Source organism: Nicotiana attenuata, chromosome 3 (genome assembly GCF_001879085.1).
Source record: "Nicotiana attenuata strain UT chromosome 3, NIATTr2, whole genome shotgun sequence".
In the NCBI taxonomy this organism is placed as follows: Eukaryota; Viridiplantae; Streptophyta; class Magnoliopsida; order Solanales; family Solanaceae; genus Nicotiana; species Nicotiana attenuata.
In genome coordinates this window covers 30,083,892-30,102,338 of record NC_031991.1, presented here as the reverse complement: position 1 = coordinate 30,102,338, position 18,447 = coordinate 30,083,892, and the positions used below count along the sequence as shown (strand labels likewise).

General features: G+C 37.9%; 2 protein-coding genes across 2 annotated transcripts; both read left to right on the top strand.

Moving 5' to 3' along the window:
- On the top strand, nucleotides 319–6,191 carry LOC109223466 (trafficking protein particle complex subunit 6B). The gene is made up of 5 exons (XM_019387794.1): nucleotides 319–425; nucleotides 866–1,039; nucleotides 4,865–4,982; nucleotides 5,080–5,308; nucleotides 5,917–6,191. The coding sequence occupies exons 2-5, from the start codon at nucleotides 888–890 to the stop codon at nucleotides 5,943–5,945; spliced, it is 528 nt and encodes a 175-aa protein (XP_019243339.1). The 5' UTR covers nucleotides 319–425; nucleotides 866–887; the 3' UTR covers nucleotides 5,946–6,191.
- On the top strand, nucleotides 11,034–11,963 carry LOC109224253. The gene is made up of 3 exons (XM_019388840.1): nucleotides 11,034–11,301; nucleotides 11,478–11,547; nucleotides 11,903–11,963. Exons 1-3 carry the CDS (start codon nucleotides 11,034–11,036, stop codon nucleotides 11,961–11,963), a joined length of 399 nt encoding a protein of 132 aa, XP_019244385.1.

The window sequence follows — 18,447 nt, the reverse complement described above, 5'->3', positions numbered from 1 at the left end:
AAACTGGCTTATAAGCACTTTTTGGCTTATCTACGCGTTTGGTAAAATTAAAAGTGCTTATAAGTCAAGTGCTTATAAGCCAAAAACCATAAGTTGGTCTCCCCCAACTTATCAAATTTCAGCTTATAAGCAGTTTAAGTTTGACCAAAATATTTACTATTCTATCCCTAAAATACTTCTTTTTAAGACAAAACTCTTCGTACACCCGGTTCTTTAGCTGCATATTATTAATTTCAGCATTTTTATTCAAACACGTAACTGCTTATTTTTTAAATAACTTTGTCACTTAAAAGTGTTTGTCAACCCCTAATGCTTAAATCAGCTAAGCCAAACGGGCTCATTGTCCTCTCTATTTCTCCTGCTTTCCTTTTCTAAGAAGCGGTCTCTCTCTCTCTCTCGTTTGATTCCCAACAATTTTTTTCAAGGTACGATCTTCTTCTCTTTCTTATTTACTTCATCGATTTTTTCCCCGTTTTCTTATTGCTTTACTGTTGCTATTCCTTTGTGTGCTGTGTACTCGTGGATGATTTGGTTCAGATCTGTTAATTTCAATTTGATCTATGTGATATATGAAAATCCAAAGAATTATTTGTTCTCTAATACATGAAAAGTCAACTGAAATATAAATATATAAAAATAGTACTAGTAGTTTGATTTTATTTGGTTATAAGCAAATGGTAAATTGGGCGGAATGAAGTGACCAGTTGGTCAGAGAAGTGAGAGCCTCAAAAAGGCTGCAACTGAACGTGTAAAGACGTAAATTCAATTGTGTCCGTTAGTGTTAGAAATAGTTATATTGAGACTTCACATTGAAAATCAGCATTTTATTAGGAATACTTTTTAACCTTTGGAAAACCACTTGCAGTTTGTCTGAAGAGGAGATAGAAATGGTTAGGGAAGTATCAGAGAGCTGTGTGGAGAGTTTACTGACAGAGATCGTGTCTTCCTACTGCAATGGCTTCTATGCTGACAAACCTGAGCTTGCCGCCCGACGCATCGAAGCCATCGGTTTTCAGGTCGGCCACCAACTTTCCGAGAGGTGACCAACTTCCTATTACTAAATTATTTTTTGTGAATTTACTGAAGATTCAAGGGAACAATAATCTCCCTATAGATTTCTATGCATACATCATGTGTATTTACTAGTACTACTTTTGGATGTGCTTTTTGGGAATAAAATTCTTCAAATTACTTTGAGATAGTTTGCAAGAGTTATGACATTTTCAAGTATCTAAATTCTAATACCCCAGCTGATTAACCGATCTTTCACTGTATAAGGTATTACATAAAGGACCCCGGAGATTGTTAAAAGATAAAGACCAAATCTGTGTTGTCACAGTGCATTGCAAGAAAAGATGACTGCTGGTTTCCTCTGCACTGTTGCATAATCAGCACCTGGTACATATTCAAAAAAATCTTTTCTGAAGGCTGCCTTGAGTGAGACACGCGTCATGTGCCACCAGCCACAAAAAACAATTTGATTGTATAGGGTGCTTTCATCGTCTATAGCTTCTTCCAAGACCAAGTTTCATTGCTGCCTCCTTCCTTGTTGAGTTCCCTATAGCATGAATTAACAGAGTATTGTCCATTTGTCTGCCTTGTCCATACAATAGTGTTTGGAGCTTCTACATTTAGAGCCATCTTGTCTAAATCATTCAACAGTAAAGCCAATCTAGGAACTTCCCAATCAAAGCAATTTCTATGAAAAGCTAAGAACCAATTGTTCACATTCCAGCAATTAGAAACTGAAATATTAGAATTCAAAACAATCCAATGAAGATCAGGATATTGAGTTATTAGAGGGCATGTCCTATCCAAGCATCTTGCCAAAACCTTGTGTGTCTGCCAATACCAACCTTTAACTTTTTGTTGACAACAAAGGTTTACCACAAGGTGTATATGTGCTTCCATAGACCTATACCATGGGAAAAATTAACAGGACCTGTGAACCAGATGTCTTGTTCCCCTTATTTATTAAATATAACCCTCTCTATAAGCTCCCATCTTCTTTTCCATACCTCCAAAGACACTTCATTAGTAAACTATTGTTGTGTGCCTACAAATTTCTGCTGCCAAGTCCACCTCTTTTTCTATCCAACATCACCTTGTCCCACTTCACCAGGTGAAAAGCTTGCTTTTCTCTATTACCTCCCCACAAAAATTCCTCCTGATCCTGTCCAGGGTTTTCTTTACACTAATTGGCATTAGAAATAAGGACATTAGATATGTAGGGAGAGAATCAAGAACACTATTGATGAGCACCATCCTGCCCCCTATAGATAAGTATTGTCTTTTCCACATAGCAAGCCTTTTTTCACATCTCTCTTCAATATTTTGCCACACCTGCTTTGCCTTGTACCTAGCCCCTAAAGGTATTCCCAAGTATTCTATCACCTCGAACAAATTCACTTTTTTATGTCGGTTTGTCATAATTTTCCTTTTCTAGATTTCTTGATGATTTATTCCATATTCTAGACCGTTTAAATCACCTTCTTGCTTTTCTTTTTCTATTTTTGCGTCTTATTTAATCGCTATCACCTTGCTACCAATCATTAATTTGTAGCACTAATTTGTGATGCAACTCCTAAGAGATTTGGAAGAGCTTATAGTAGTAGAAAATGAATTTGGTAGAAGTTTTCTTCTCGATTTCTGTGTTTATCTTTTAGATTTGGATTATTTTTGTATCTTTTTTAGATTCTGTATATCTTTCCCTAGATTAGATCCTATTTTTGTCATTGTTCCTTGCTTTTAACTTTATCTCTTAATTAGAGATAAAGCTTTCATACCGTTAGGCATTTAGCTTGTGCAGCGCTCCCGGTCCTATAAGCATTATTTTTGGCACACTTGATTTGATGGATAATATTTAACGGATTGATCCCTCTCTCTTTCTCTCTTATTCTTCGGTGTCATTCTCCTATCATTCTCTATGCATTTCCTTTCTGGTTCTACGTCAATCTTGATATTAGAGTTCACGGTTTTGATTCCTGAACAAACTGTTGTGCCTATTAATAGCTTATCAGTTATAAGGATACCCATCAATCTACAAATAATCAATCCGCCATTCACAAATTTCAAGCAAATACTGCAATAGGGAGACTTGATCTTTCATACATCACTCTCAATTTTGATTAATTATGAAAATTGGAGACATTACTAGGGTTCTGATAGACTACTATAATGGGTATTTGACTTCCCCCTCATTGCACTTGTTTTTTCATTTTATACTTTGTGATTTTGTATAGGTGGTCAGCTAAATTTTTCTTTTCTTGTTCTGAAAAAATGAGAAAGGAACTTGTTCCTAGACAAGGAGACCTTTTCGTGCACAAAGAAAGGACAAAAAGAGTTCCACTTGAGTAGTTTTTACATTAATAAGTTCTGTTCTTTCTATATGCTTTTGCTTAGATGTTGGTTTTTAAGGTACTACTACAAATAGCAAGCACACTCATTCTCTTGGTGTGTTACTTCACCTTTTTCTCTTGGTTCATACAAAAAATAATGATAAGCAAGCAGCTATTTTATCTCGGATGTGAAGGACTAGTATCAGCATGATAGGAAAAGTCTTTGGTTCATTAAGAAATTTAGTATCTTCATGGCTTCTAGTGCTGATAGCATGAAAGTGTCTTCAATGGACTGCAAAGGCTGCTAGAGATTTCTCAGATATGAAGGATTAGTGTTAGCTGCCCTTGTCCTTAGGCACTTTAACTTCAATATTGGCGGTGTACAACCATCTTGGGCTAATCTCTATTAATCCCTAGGTAGCCTGTCCAACTCACAAGCACAAGTTGTCTGGGTAACCTGCTCATCAAGGTTAGAGGAGATGAGGTGACACCAAGTTTTGTAGCTCGGATTCAAACAAGTAATCTCCTAGTTGTAACTCCTTTGCCTCAATCACTGAGCTAGGATGCTTGGGGATGTAGCTATGGAAGATTTTATGATTAAAGAAAAAGAACAATTATACGTGTTCTAGATTTTTGTTTTTGTATCAGATTTTAGGGTATCTCTTATACCAATAACCTTCGGGCTAGATTGTGCTCATATCGACTTATGAACCGGGCAACATGTCTAGCCCACTAACACAGATTGCCAAGGTAATCCAGCCCACTAGGCTGGTAGATGTGCTTACACCAAGATTTTAGATTATGTTTGCATCTGTTTAGTTGGATATTGACCTATCATTATTTAGATTAGAACCTATCCTCGTAATTGTACCTTAGATTTGTCTTTATATATGATTTTGTCTTTAAGTTTTAATTAGAGATAACCTTTTGCTGTTCCAACTTCCAAGATCTAGCTTGAGGGTTCTCCACTCTATGAACAAGACCCGTTTGCATTGACACACTTGAATTGAATAATGTTTGATGAATTGATCTCTTTCTTTCTTTCTTTCTCATTTTCCTATTTCTCTCAATTCTTTTCCTTTTTTCTCTTCTTCCTGCTGGTGCTACATCAGTTCGTTTGATAGTGTTGTGTGAAACTATCTTTTGTATCAGGGATTAAGATCAGCAATGATGTAAGCATACATAACTTGGTAGGCTGAAATTCTAGGCTCCATCTTTCATATTTGTCATTTCTTTTGCTTTCATTGGGTTTACAGACTTTGGCTTGCCACCAAGTTGCAACTCCTGAGTCCGTTCTTGCACTGAGTTCTAGTGTGAAGTGTAATGTAGTCTCCGGATTGTGTTGAATTTTCTACTGGAATGTGATTTTAAGTTGAGAATATCTATCACTCCTATCTTGATCTCAGTATGACTATACACTGCTACTAAGTTGGATCCTTTTATGAAAATAATTATTCCTAAGTTGCATCATATCCTAGCTTTCATGTTTCACTTTCCGACTGACCTTGATATAATTTTTTTGTCAGGTATACTATGGATAGGCCCCGGTTCACTGATCATTTAGAGGCTATCAAATTCATATGCAAGGACTTCTGGTCTGAGGTCTTCAAGAAGCAAATAGACAACCTGAAGACAAATCACAGAGTAAGTTTGAGGCTCCTCATCAATCACAGAATAAGTTAAGAGAGTTTGTGCCATTTCTGCTTAAGCAACATTGATTTCTAACTACTGCTCCTGTTAGGGAACCTTTGTGTTGCAAGACAATCGTTTTCGTTGGCTGTCACGGATGTCAGTTGATCCTTCTATTGAAACTCTTGGTTCTATTCAAGACCCTTCAGCCATGGCTGAAAACAAAGCAGCACAAGCCATAGGAATGCATCTCTATTTCCCATGTGGAATCATTAGGGGAGCACTTTCAAACCTTGGAATTCCTTGTGCAGTTTCTGCAGATATATCTAATCTTCCTGCCTGTAAGTCTTTCCATTTTGGGTTTTATCTTGCTAATTCTCTAAAATGAAGAGGAAACTAAGAGCTCCATTTGTACAATTTCCCTGTCCATTTGGAAAAGTGGGTGGGGCAATAAATCCTCTGATTGGTGATTTTGCAATTGTTTACTTTTGCCTACAAGCACACATTTTGGGCATTACGAGAACTCAAAGTTCAAGAGACTTTTAAAGGTCATACTTTTGTTATTAATTGGATAAAGATGTCTCAAGGCCTTTTTTACATCACCGTCCTGGCCATTTGGGAAAAAGCCTTAATTGAAGACTGGATGGTGATAGATAAATTACGAGGTAGATTTAAGTCTGTTCACTAGGTATTTGTCTGTGTTAAACTAGTATATATACCCTTTCTTTTTATTGAAATATCACACCAAGCCAGTGTCTATGATAGAGTTATTACTTTATTTCACAAATCCATCCTACTATCTCCGAAAAGGGAATATTTTCTTTACATAAAGAAAATCTCCATTATCTTTACCTTTTTAAAAATTAAACTTGCTGAAAACCCATTTTTTCCCACATGTTCCTGTTGCATGTAGGATTTGCTCTTACGGATGTGCTTACTGATGTTACAGGTTCATTTGTCATACGAATAAAAGCATGATGTGCTTTTGCAAGAAGAATGAATTATCCTCAGGTTTCGGCAGTTACTTTCTGTTCTTAATATGTTCAAAGTCTCTCACCTAAATCTCCTATTTTCTGTTACGACTTTAAAGAGCTAGAGTTTTTCAAAGACATGGAGGGTTGTATAGGTATTCTGAGTACAAACTTTCTTCTGCATGATACCGCAAACTTTTACATGGACTCCCTCTCACCAGCAAACTTGATGATATAAATTATCTTCAAATCAGCTGATAATATGCATTAACAATTTCATGAATTTAGAACTGGAAAAAACCAGAATAAGAATGAGTGTCGGCTACGGCTACGACTACGACCTAGCAATTCACTTGAAAATTTTTACGAGGTCAATTATGGCGGAGATTGCTAGAGAGACACTACGTTTTTTGTCTTCGTTCTTGTTCTTCGGCAAAACATGTAACCCGTGTTAGCTCTAATCTTTTTTCATAACTTCTTTTTTCCTTATCTTGATAATTGTAAAATTGTGAAGTCAAACTCTACCAATAATGTCATAAATCCAGCATTTTTAGCAATTGGCTTGGACATATCGAATGAGAGCTTGGATAATTCCATAATTAGTATATACATCAATAAATTAAAGCAAGAAAAGACACAAAAATGTCAAAGTGTTGAAATGAGAAAGCATTGTTTCTTGGCTATCTTTAACAATTTCTCCACTGGAGAAAGGGACATAAATTCCATCCGGCAAGTGATAATATATAAAGCCAAGAACTCATATGCGAACAAATGAGATTGGATCCTAGAAAATTTAGGGGAAACAAAACTGATTTTTTTTTTTTTTTTTTTTTTTTTTTTTTTTTTTTTTTTTTTTTTTTTTTTTTTTTTTTTTTTTACATAAGAACTACTGATACAAGTATAACAACATTCATATAATCAGAGTCTGGATTAGCAAATTTCAGTCCCTAATTCTACAACTACTAGTTCTATGAATCTAAGGAAGAGCAATGAGAAGGAACAGGAGGCCCGTCAATTGAATGAGAATACAGTTGCTAATCGAAAACTGGTGATGCAAACTACAGAGGAAAAGGAGCAGAAGTGGGCAAATCTATTCGCCAGCAATAGGTTGGCTGCTAGGGGTATGAATCTAAAATATATAGCTCCTCTTATTGAGGATGGTGAAAAGATTGTAGGATTGAGGAAGGAAGATGTAGATAAGGAGACGGAGTAGTGGACGACATCAGTGATCCTTTATGTGGTGGGAGACTCTCCTACTATAGGAGCTTTAGAAAGATTCATCAAAGCTCAATGGAATTTTGTGGCAAAACCTAAGATGTACTACCACAACGAGGGCTACTTTGTTATCAAATTCAATACAATGGAAGATAGGAATGAGGTAATTTTTTCTGGACCACACACTTTAAACAACAGACCAATAATAATCAAGGCTTGGGAGGCTAATTTTGATTTTAATGATGAAATTTTGAGTACAATACCATTGTGGGTCAAGTTCCCAAACTTACCTCTAAACTGTTGGTGCATGGAGCCGCTTAGTCGAATCAGTAGTGTATTGGGAAATCCTATATATGCTGACGAGTGTACTTCTAAGATAGAGAGAATTTCTTTTGCTAGAGTTTTGATTCAGATGGATGTGACCAAGCCTCTCCCCCAATCTATCAAAGTGAAGGATCCAAGTGGGGAAGTCTTTGATCAGGAAATTTGGTATGATTGGCAGCCTGAATACTGCAATAAATGTTTACAAATTGGACATGTATGTCCAAATGCAAATATTCAGAAAATGCACACACAGCAGGAGAGGGAGAAACCTAAGAAACAGATACAAGTGTGGCATGCTAAAGCTAACAATCAGGTTGTACCTCAATGGGTTGTTGACAATCCAACGGTGACACAAAAAGATAAAGAAGCATTACCTACAGTGAAGACAATAGAGCAAGAAAATAATTGGCATATGGCAGTGGGCAAGAATACAACAAAGCATGGTCAAAGTCCAAATATTGGGCAAGAGCTGCTTAAGGTTACTAATGGATTTAGTACATTAACGGAAAAAGGGTGTCCTATGCAGAATGATCCTGAAAACACAAAGGATAGAGGACAAAGTAGCCAGAGTGGAGGAGTGAAGAGTCCTGCACCACCTCCTATTTCTAAATGAGTTTGATCACTTGGAATGTCAGGGGCTTGAATAAGTTGTACAAACAAAATGAGATTAAAGTGTTTATACATAGTAATAGAGTAAAAATAATAGCTATAGTGGAGCATAGAGTGATGGAGCAGAATGCGGAGAAAATAATAAAGAAGATAGTTCCTAGTTAGAGTTGGCATGCCAATTATAATTCAGATAGAGGGAGGATCTGGATTCTATGAGATCATAATACTATAGATTATGCCACTATCAAAGTGGAAAATCAATATATCCATGGACAAGTTAAATATCAGACTATTGACTTCTACTTCACTGCAATCTATGGACTGCACAGTGTGGGTGACAGAAGGAATTTGTGGATAGATCTAAAAGAACTAGAAAATTTACAGCAAGGACGGTGGCTTTTAATGGGTGATTATAATGTAGTAATTCATGTGGATAACAGACTAAATGGTGCAGAGATTCAAGAACAGGAAACTAGAGATTTTACTAATTTTTTATTTGAAACAGGATTGACTGAACTGAAGACTGTGGGAAGAAAATACATACGGACCAACAACCACATATACAAAAAAATTGATAGAGCAGTGTTAAATGGGGATTGGATGATAAGACTACCTCATCTAGAAGTGACAGTACTTGATCCTGGGTTCTCAGACCACTCTCTCTTATGTATTACCTTTGATAATAATCTAGGAAGAAGTGCTAGACCTTTTAAATTTTTGAACCATTTAACTGAAAATCAAGAATTTCTGGATAAGGTAGCAAAAGGTTGGAGGAAACCAGTGAGCGGGGTTTTCCTGAAAAGCATATGGCAAATGCTAAAGAATGTGAAGACTGAAATGAAACTTCATAACAAGGAAGAGTATAATGTAACAGATATGAGGATTAGTACCATCAGAAGCAACTTACAAAAGGCTCAAGAACAAATGAGACGTCCTAGGCATGAGCCTGCTTTGTTTGATAGGGAAAAATCACTAAAGATGGATTTAGAGAAATGGGTGAAAATTGACGAGATGATAGCTCAGCAGAAGTCAAGGGTGAAATGGTTAAAGCTTGAGGACTCTAATAATGCCTAATTTTTTGCTTGTATGAAAAACAGAAGTGCTATTAATCAGCTCAAAACATTAGTAACAGTAGATGGAGTAATGTTACAAGCAGAAGATGATATCAAGGAAGAGGTCCTGAAATTTTGCAAACAGATTCTTGGCACAGCAGCACCCCAATTGCCTGCAGTAAAACTCTCATTTTTTTCAAATGGTCCTAAATTGAATAGAAGCCAACAACTCCAACTGATTAATCCTATCACAAGAGAGGAAGTTTACATGGCTGTTAAGGACATTAATGATATGAAAGCACCAGGAGTGGATGGTTTCAATGCATACTTTTTCAAAAAAGCTTGGCCTGTGATTGGTAATGAGGTAGTAGATGCTATACTTAATTTTTTTGAGACTGGAGTTATGTACAAACCAGTTAATTGTACTTCTGTTACTTTAATACCAAAAGTCAAGAACCCTTCTTCAGTAAAACAATACAGGCCAATCTCCTGTTGTTCGGTGATATATAAGATTATGTCAAAAATTCTTACAAAGAGAACGCAAGAGGTGATGGATACTTTGGTGGACAGAAGTCAGTCAGCTTTTGTTCCTGGGAGACTAATCAGTGATAAAATAATCCTTAGCCATGAACTGGTGAAAGGATATGGTAAGAAGGGTGGAGATGTATGCTGAAAGTGGACATGCAAAAGGCATATGACTCTGTAGAGTGGATATTCATAGAACAAGTTTTGGTTGGACTGAACTTTCCTACTCAATTTATTCAGTGGATCATGGAATGCTTGAAAACTGTATCCTACTCTATTCTTTTCAATGGGCAACCAACAGAGCCTAAGGGTTAAGGCAGGGGGACCCAATGTCCCCATTTCTATTTGTTCTAGTGATGGAATATATATATTTCAGTAGAGCGCTAAAGAGTCTGGGGAATGAACCTGACTTTAACTATCATCCAAAGTGTGAGAAGATGAACGTTATACAACTGGAATTTGCTGATGACTTACTAGTATTTTGCAGGGGCGATGTGAAGTCTATTCAAATGCTATTTGATTGTTTTCAGGAGTTCTCAACAACTTCTGGACTAAGTGCTAATAGAGACAAAAGCTCCATTTATTTTGGAGGTATAGATGCAACAGTTCAACAGCAAATCATTGAGTTAACGGGGTTCACTAAAGGAGTGTTACCAATAAGATATCTTGGTGTTCTCCTGAGCACCAAGAGGCTCTTAGTGCTTCAATGCCAACCTTTGCTGGAAAAGATGATGGGAAAAATTCAAAGTTGGACAGCGAAATTCCTCTCTTATGTAGGAAGAGTCCAGCTGATAAAGAATGTTCTCTTTTCGGTCCAAGTATTTTGGTCACAGATATTTGTATTACCTGCAAAGGTAGTTAAGCTAATTGAGGCAACATGTAGAAAATTCTTATGGACCGGAGGAGTTGAACTATCAAAGAGGGCTTTGCTTGCATGAGATAGAGTTTGCTATCCTCAGGTAGTAGGAGGTATGAATATCCTTGATATTTGCAGCTGGAACAAAGCTGCATATGCAAACTATTATGGAATTTGTGTAGCAAGAAGGATAGACTATGAGTCAAGTGGGTACATAACTATTATATAAAGGAAATGCAAGTATGGGAGGTTGCACCAAAACAAGCATCCTGGGTAGTGCAAAAAATCTTAAAAGCCAAAACCTATGTTGAACTAGCAGGAATAAATGCTGATGAGTTTCAATCACTGTCAAACTTCTCTATGGAAGTTGTACATTAAAATGAGAGGTGTTTTTACCAAGGTTTCATGGAGGAAGTTAGCGTGTAATAACCTAGGAGCTCCCAAATGGATATTCATATTAAGACTTGTGGCACATGGAAAATTGCTTACTAGAGATAGACTAATATAATGGGGAATGGAGGTTCCATTGGCTTGTCCACTCTGTAATACTGGGAATGAAAGTATTTCACACTTGTTCTTACAATGTGATATGTCTTCCTATATCTGGAAAAAGGTCCTAGCTTGGCAAGGGATAAGCAGAATGGTAATGGATTGGCAAGAGGAACTAAAGTGGGCTGAAGTTTATGCAAGAGGAAGAAGAGTCGAGGCAGAGATATACAGAATGGCTCTTGCAGCGAGTGTGTACTACATTTGGAAAGAAAGAAACCAACGGGTATTCCAAGGTATGCAGTCAGATTCGAAGCATATTATGAAACAGATTATCCAAGAGATATGTTGTAGAGGAACAATGCATGCAAGATTAGCTAGGAAACTTGATCAATTAAATTTCTATCCTTAACTTTGTGGTTGTAGTAGTTAGCCATGGTGTAGTTGTGAGATAATATTGTTGGCTTTGTAGATCCTGATGTTGGGGCATCATGTCCAACAGCCAGTTTGTTTCTTTTTTCTTGTGTACATATTTTTGATTGGTAAAAAAAATTTATTTACCAAAAAAAAAAAAACATTCATATAATCAAGATAAAAGTATTAAAATACAATGAGCTATGGAATAATAACATTGTCCAAACAACCTAAACATAACAAGAAAAAGGAACATCACAAATTGTAAAAAGAAGTGCCATCAAACATCGTCAATCTATATCAACAATGTTCCACCAAACCATACATCAAAAGAAAGTAAGGACATTACTTATAAATGAAAAAAGAAAAAGTTGCAAGACTTCTAGTGCAACAGGCCACAAATTAAAGTACAACCTAAAGTGGAGAAACGTAGTAGCAAAAAAGCAGCAACAACTGCACATTTGCTTAAGATTATACCATTAGTTTGACTGGAAATGAACAGAAGGCTGCAGTCTTGCAGCTTCATTACTCCAATGCTAAGTGAAGACTTTGAAATCACATTTGTGTCCATTATCAAGTCGCGCGTCTCTGATTTCCCTGGCCGAGTCGGCAATAGATTCACTGCATGACTTCACCTCAATGTATTGCATATTACCCGAGTCCTCGAAACAAGAACTGATTTCCTTGAGATATAAACATCTAACTAAAACCAATTGCTCAAGGCAAGAAAAGGCTTCATCAGACACTTCCCATTTCGAGAGTTTGAAGATTTTCAAGTTCCAAGAATTTGAGCTGAGGGAACTCATTATCTCTCACTTCCCATTCATCCAAATCAAAGTCAACTTGTTGCAGTTTAGGTACCTCAAGTGTGAGAAGGTTGGCAATGGTTGAAATTCTAGCTAGTGGCAAAGGAAATTTGCATAATGTCAGTTTCTTGAGATTCATTGGAAAGTTTAATCTTGACGGACCTATAGCTGGAATACTAAAGCGTACATGTCTCAACTTTACCAGCTTCCAAAAAGTATCAGGCAATAATACTCGTCCTCCGATTCCTCTACCTAGAAATGTTTCAAGATTCCATAGATTGTCTATTGAAGATGGGACAGAATTCTCACCAGTTTCAACAGCAAAGTTCGGTAGGAAAAGAATCAACAACGAACTCCAAATCCAACACCCTAAGAAACTTGAACCTGTTAAAGTGACAGATGCATGTTCCATTGAAGAGAATGTATTTGCACTGACTTCCCTGAATAGTACAGAACGAGCATGCGAGCATAAGGGGCTCCATCAACCAAGTTTGTCCTGATTAGAACGGTTCAAACCCGTAGCTTTGGTACAAACCATGTATTTGTCTTGAACAATTCATTGGAAATTGAAATGAGAGACAATCGACTCATCTCTGCAAACACTTGGGGCTAAAGTCGTTTTGCCTAATCCAGGCATCCCAACAATGGAGACAACATCTAGCCCCGGTGTCCTACCAACTAGTTGACCTCTTATAGTTTGCATAACATCCTGAAAACCCACAGGTTCTTCATCAAACCTAGGTGTCTTCGACACAAGAGTAGGGGAAGCAATTTACATCTTTATGTTCACCGGGTTTGGTCAACTCCGTTTTAATAAGTTTAATCTCCTTTACAATGTCCAAGAGACACATTATAAGATAAGTAAGAGGAACATCTTAAACGACACAAGAATCAACTATATACTCTATCTGGTATGCCTTATCAATGACTTCTGCAGCAAGATCTTGAAGATCATGCTTACTATCGCCTTGTTCTGCAACACCCTTGATATAAGGTTGGAAAAACCCAAGCTCCTTGTGTACCACTACAAGTTGGTTCTTCACAGAAGCAAGTGAGTCAGAATGGCTACTAAAGAGCTCCTTCAAGCATAGGTGGACCCAGGATTCGGTGGTCGCGGGGCACTATAACATTCAATATAAATTTATCACTGCTCATAAAGATTGGTACGGGGGCCTATGCTAATATCTGACTATTTTTTTGAAGACATTTGCAAGTATATATAGAGTTTTTGCCAAAGTTTCAAGGTGCCGGTGACCCTTCAAACTATACTGTAGGTCCACCTCTGCCTTCAAGCTATCTAGAAGGAAGTTGAAATAGTCGAATGCCTCATTCTTAGGCGAAGAGGACTGTACCCACTCTCGGATCTCCAGGTAAATCACTGTCTTGACACGGTGAATCTTGTCAGCTAAAACAAGTAGTTCTTGGTTCTGATCTTCCTTGTCCTTGCTTCTGTCATACAATGAGTAAACGACAAATGCAGCATCAACGACCACAGTCTCTATTTCCTTGAAGAAAGTGATCCTCATATCATTGAGAAAGTTGCTAATCAGTGGCAACTCAATGAGAATAGCTCTCAACATGTTGAGCTGCTGGGAAAGGGTCTCTGTTAGAACCGTAGTCAAGGGAAAATTTCAAAAAGAGTATCAAGAATCGAACTGCATCTTCAATTGAGGACATGGGAAGAGTGTCCGATAACCTCAAAATTTCCAGCTCGTCAATGTAGATTTCACGGACCCGTGGCTCAAAATGTTTTATCCTTGAAAATATATGCTCACTGAATCATCAGACAGCTTACTAAGACGGACAATCAGCAGATCCTTAAGCTTCTGTACAACGTCCTATGAATTCAGCCACACGCTGATAGGTCAGCGGACAGGAAATTGGAATTTCTGGATATGAATAATAAGTTCTGATATCAGGCCTGGAAAACCGAATCTTACTAGCACAACAGATGTGATGGAGTCAAACTCAGGAGGGATGATGTTTTACACTACATGAAATAATAAAGACGGCAGAGTCCTAGATTTTCTATCAAGGTTTTGATGTTTCTTTGCAGGGCTTGACGCTTCTTTCGATTCTGAATGTACTCAAAAACCATAGCTCTGTTTTAATGGCTTTTAGGCTATCCTTCTTGGGACTTATCAAGTCATGTAAATGTTCATTTTCAATCCTTTGCAGAATACTTAGCTGATCACTAGTACGAATAGGTTCGAGTGACATATTTCTTTGCAACTCTTTTGTTTTCGAGATTGTTCTTTAACTGCAAATGCAAGGAAAAGAAGCAGCTATATCTTCAGAAGTTGACAAGATAATTACACTATGAATAGCATTGCAAATATATTAAATAATGTCTGAAAGCACAATCATCGAACTAGAGTCCTTTTATAATTCAAAAACATATTTCTTTCTCGTTATTTAACCACGACCCGACTGTTAGTAGTGAGAATCGGTGTCCTGTTCGGTGGCTTAGGACTCGAATAGCTTAGTATCGTGTATTATGGCTTGCGTGTGCGGTCAAGTTTGATTTTTGGATGTTTCGGGATTGGTCTAGAAGGATAATTCTTGTTTTAGAAGCTTAAGCGGTAAGAGCTGACCGGAGTTTGACTTTTGTGTAGACGACTCCAAAATAGCGTTTTGATAACTCCAATAACTTCGTAAGGTGATTTTGGAGTTAGGCGTGCGTGCGTCTGGATTTGGATTTGGAGGTCTGTAGGATAATATAAAGCATTTTGGCGAAAATTGAAAGTTGAAGTTTTGAAAGGTTAAGAGGTTTGAACGGGAGTTGACTTTGTTAATATCGGGCTCGAAATTCGATTTCGAGAGTTGGATTAGCTCCATTTTGTCATTTGAGACTTGCATGCTGACGTCATTCCGGGTTGATTTAATATGTTTCGGCACGAGTTTTGGAAGTTGGAAGATTTGGAAATTCATAAGTTTGATTCGAGGTGCGATTTGTAATTTAGACGTTGTTTGATGTGATTTGAGACCTCGAGCAGGTCCACATTATGTTATGGAACTTGTTGGTATGTTTTGACGGGGTCCCGGGGGTCTCGGGTGTGTTTCGGATGGGCTACGGGCCATTTCCTCCTCTTTTGAAATGTTGTTTGCTGGTGTCTGATGTCCTTCTATGCGATCTCGTAGGTACAGCCATGATCGCGAAGGCTATTTTTGTGACTGGACCTTTTTCGTCTTTGCGTTCGCACGACTATACTCGCAATCGCGTGCGTATGGGTATTGCTACTTCGCGTTCGCATTTGACCTTCCCTGTTCGTGTAGTGCCTTTTTTCGGGCAATGATATTTCTTCATTGCGATCGCACCCCTTCTCTCGCGATCGCGAAGTGTATTCTTGGCAGCTGATATTTTCTACTTCGCAATCGCATATGTATTTCAGCGACTGCGATGCATGGTACCTGGGCAGCAGCTATTAATTTCCAAAATCGAGGGTTTTGTTCCATTTTTTCTTCTTTTGAGCTAGAGACCTCGGATTTGAGCGATTTTGAAGGGGTTCTTCACGTGTTTGATTGGGGTAAGTATTCTTTATCCGAAATTTATTTTTTTTCATGATTCTATCTTTATTTTTATCGTTTGATTAGTGGTTTGAGATGGGGAAAATGAGGATTTTGAGAAAAACTTTCAAAAATGTAAAATGAGGATTTGAAGGGCGATTCGATATCGGAATTCAATAATTTTTTTATGGTTGGACTCGTATCAGAATGAATTTTCCGATTTTATGAATTTTATCGGGTTTCGAGATGCGGGGACCGCGGGTTGACTTTTGGATTGACTTTTTAGCTTTAGTTAAAGATAGAAGCTTTTGGGTAGATTTGAGCCGTCCAGAGGTTATTTCACTCGAGAAGGTCAATTTAGAGTATTGGTCTAGCTTCTTTTAGGTAATTATCTTTCCTAACTTTGTGGGAGGAAACTACCCTTTAGGATTTGAGTCATTTGTGCTAATTGTGTCATGTGAAGGCCGTGTACGTGAGGTGACGAGTACGTGTTCGGGCTCAATTATGGAAATTGACCGTTTAGGGCTCTTAGGTTCTTATGTTTATTAGATATGAAGTTGTTTTTGTTAAACCCTCCATTTATTGCATTCACCCCTACGTGTCTTAATTGGAATTAATTGGTTCATGTTCTACCCTTATTGCCAATTAAACTCTTATGTGCCTTAACTGAAGTTGTTGCCTCTTTTATTGACATGCTATATTTTTTGAATTTGCTTAACCTTAATTGAAGTTATTATTATCTCTTCCGAAGTTGCATAACCTTAATTGAAGTTATTATTTTCTCTTCCGAAATTGCTTAACCTTGATTGAAGTTATTATTGTCTCTTTAGAAATTGTTTAACCTTAATTGAAGTTATTATTATTATTTCTTCCGTGATTGCTTAGCCTTAATTAATGTTTTATTATCCCGTTTATTATTGACATATTCTTATTTGGGGTCATTGATTCATTCTATCTCTCTTACAATTGAGTAGCACCTTTGTGGAATCATTGTTACACATTATCTCTCCCTTGTTGAGCTATTCTTGTTGAGACCATTATTTCTTATCGTGTCTTTCTTTGTGAGCTTGTTATTCCATTTCTTTGTATTCTGAAGTTCTTGTGTTGGTTTACTTGTCATACTCTTGTATTATCATTGTTGTTGATGTTGTTGTCCTCAGTGTTGTTGAGCTAAGGGCTATGTGTGGTTGTAGTATTGAAACTATTTTGAGGAAATGTTGTGGCATATGGGAACATGTTGTGAAAGTCATTTTATTGTGTTGTTATGTTTTGGAACGCGTGGTATTGTTGGGGTGTTCACTCGTGAGTTTCTGTATTTTTGTTACTATTGATATTTGCACATGTGGACCAGGTGGGCTATATATATGTGGGTTTGCGCATGTGGAGAGACAAGGTGGGAATATTATTGTGTACGTGCGGCGAGACAAGGCGGGCATTTACTTTATTATTGCGCACGTGGCGAGACAAGGTGGGCTATGTCGGGGAATGATTGTGATGATTTGTGGTGGCCTGAGGGAATTATTATTGTTGATAATTGTGTAGTGGTGTGCCTACCTTGTGTGAGTTATACCGTGTACATTTTGGGGTGATCATTTCTTATGTGCCATTCATTGTCTCTACTCTTACTTGTTAACTTGAATTGTGGTAGAACACTGGTACAAGCATACACGTAAATAAATCATCCATATCGGTTTAAGAAGATGAATCCTGATGATATTGACCATTTACATGTACTTCCGCGTACTTGCCTTCTATGTGAGAGTTATCCTTTTGGCACGTGAGTTGTCCGTGCAGTCATGAGTCATTGTTGTTGTTGGCACATGAATGGTCCGTTCAGATACTAGATATTGTCACTCTCTTGGCACGTGAGTAGTCTGTGTGGTTATGAATTGTAATATGGGCACAAGATGCCAAGTGATTAAGGTTCATAAACTGAGACCCGTGAATTGCGATTATGAGGTTTGGTACCTCGTGGAAATTCTTGAATAAATCTGGTGTAAAAGTGGTTGTTCTTATTGAGTTGTCACTTGATTTCCTTTACTTGGTTTCAGCGGACTTAGACAATGTTCAACTTACCCTACAGTTTCACTTCTTTCATTCCTATCGTGCGAATTTATTCATCTCGGAGTTTGAACCGTTGTCATTTTATTCTCTCACAGATGGTGAGGACACGAGCTGTAGTTACTGACGATGCTGCCCCTAGAGCCGGTGTTTTTAGGGGCCGGGACAAAGGCAGAGGCAGAGACCGAGGAGGAGCATGTACCGCAGCTAGAGCACCTATCAGAGCAGATGTTGAGGAGCCGCCAGTAGCTCTTGTTGGGGACAGGCAGCAGAGGGTCCTGTTGTTTCCCCCGGATTTTAGGAGACTTTAGCACGGTTCTTGAGCATGTTTGGTACATTGGCACAGGCGGGGTTGATTCCAGTTGCGCTAGCTACTTCACAAATCGGGGAAGGAGCTTAGACTCCTTCCGCCCGTACCCCAGAGCAGCGAGTCCACGTTGGTCAGGTTCCAAGTGTCATGCCGACACAACCTGTTATTCCAGCTCAGCCTGTGGTTAGGATAACAACAGGAACAACTTAGACTTGGGAGGTTCAAGAAGTATCACCCTCCTACTTTCGGTGGTATGGCTTTAGAGGATGCACATGGTTTTCTAGACGAGTACCACTGTATTCTCTGCACTATGGGTATTGCAGAGATGAGTGCGGTTGCTTTTA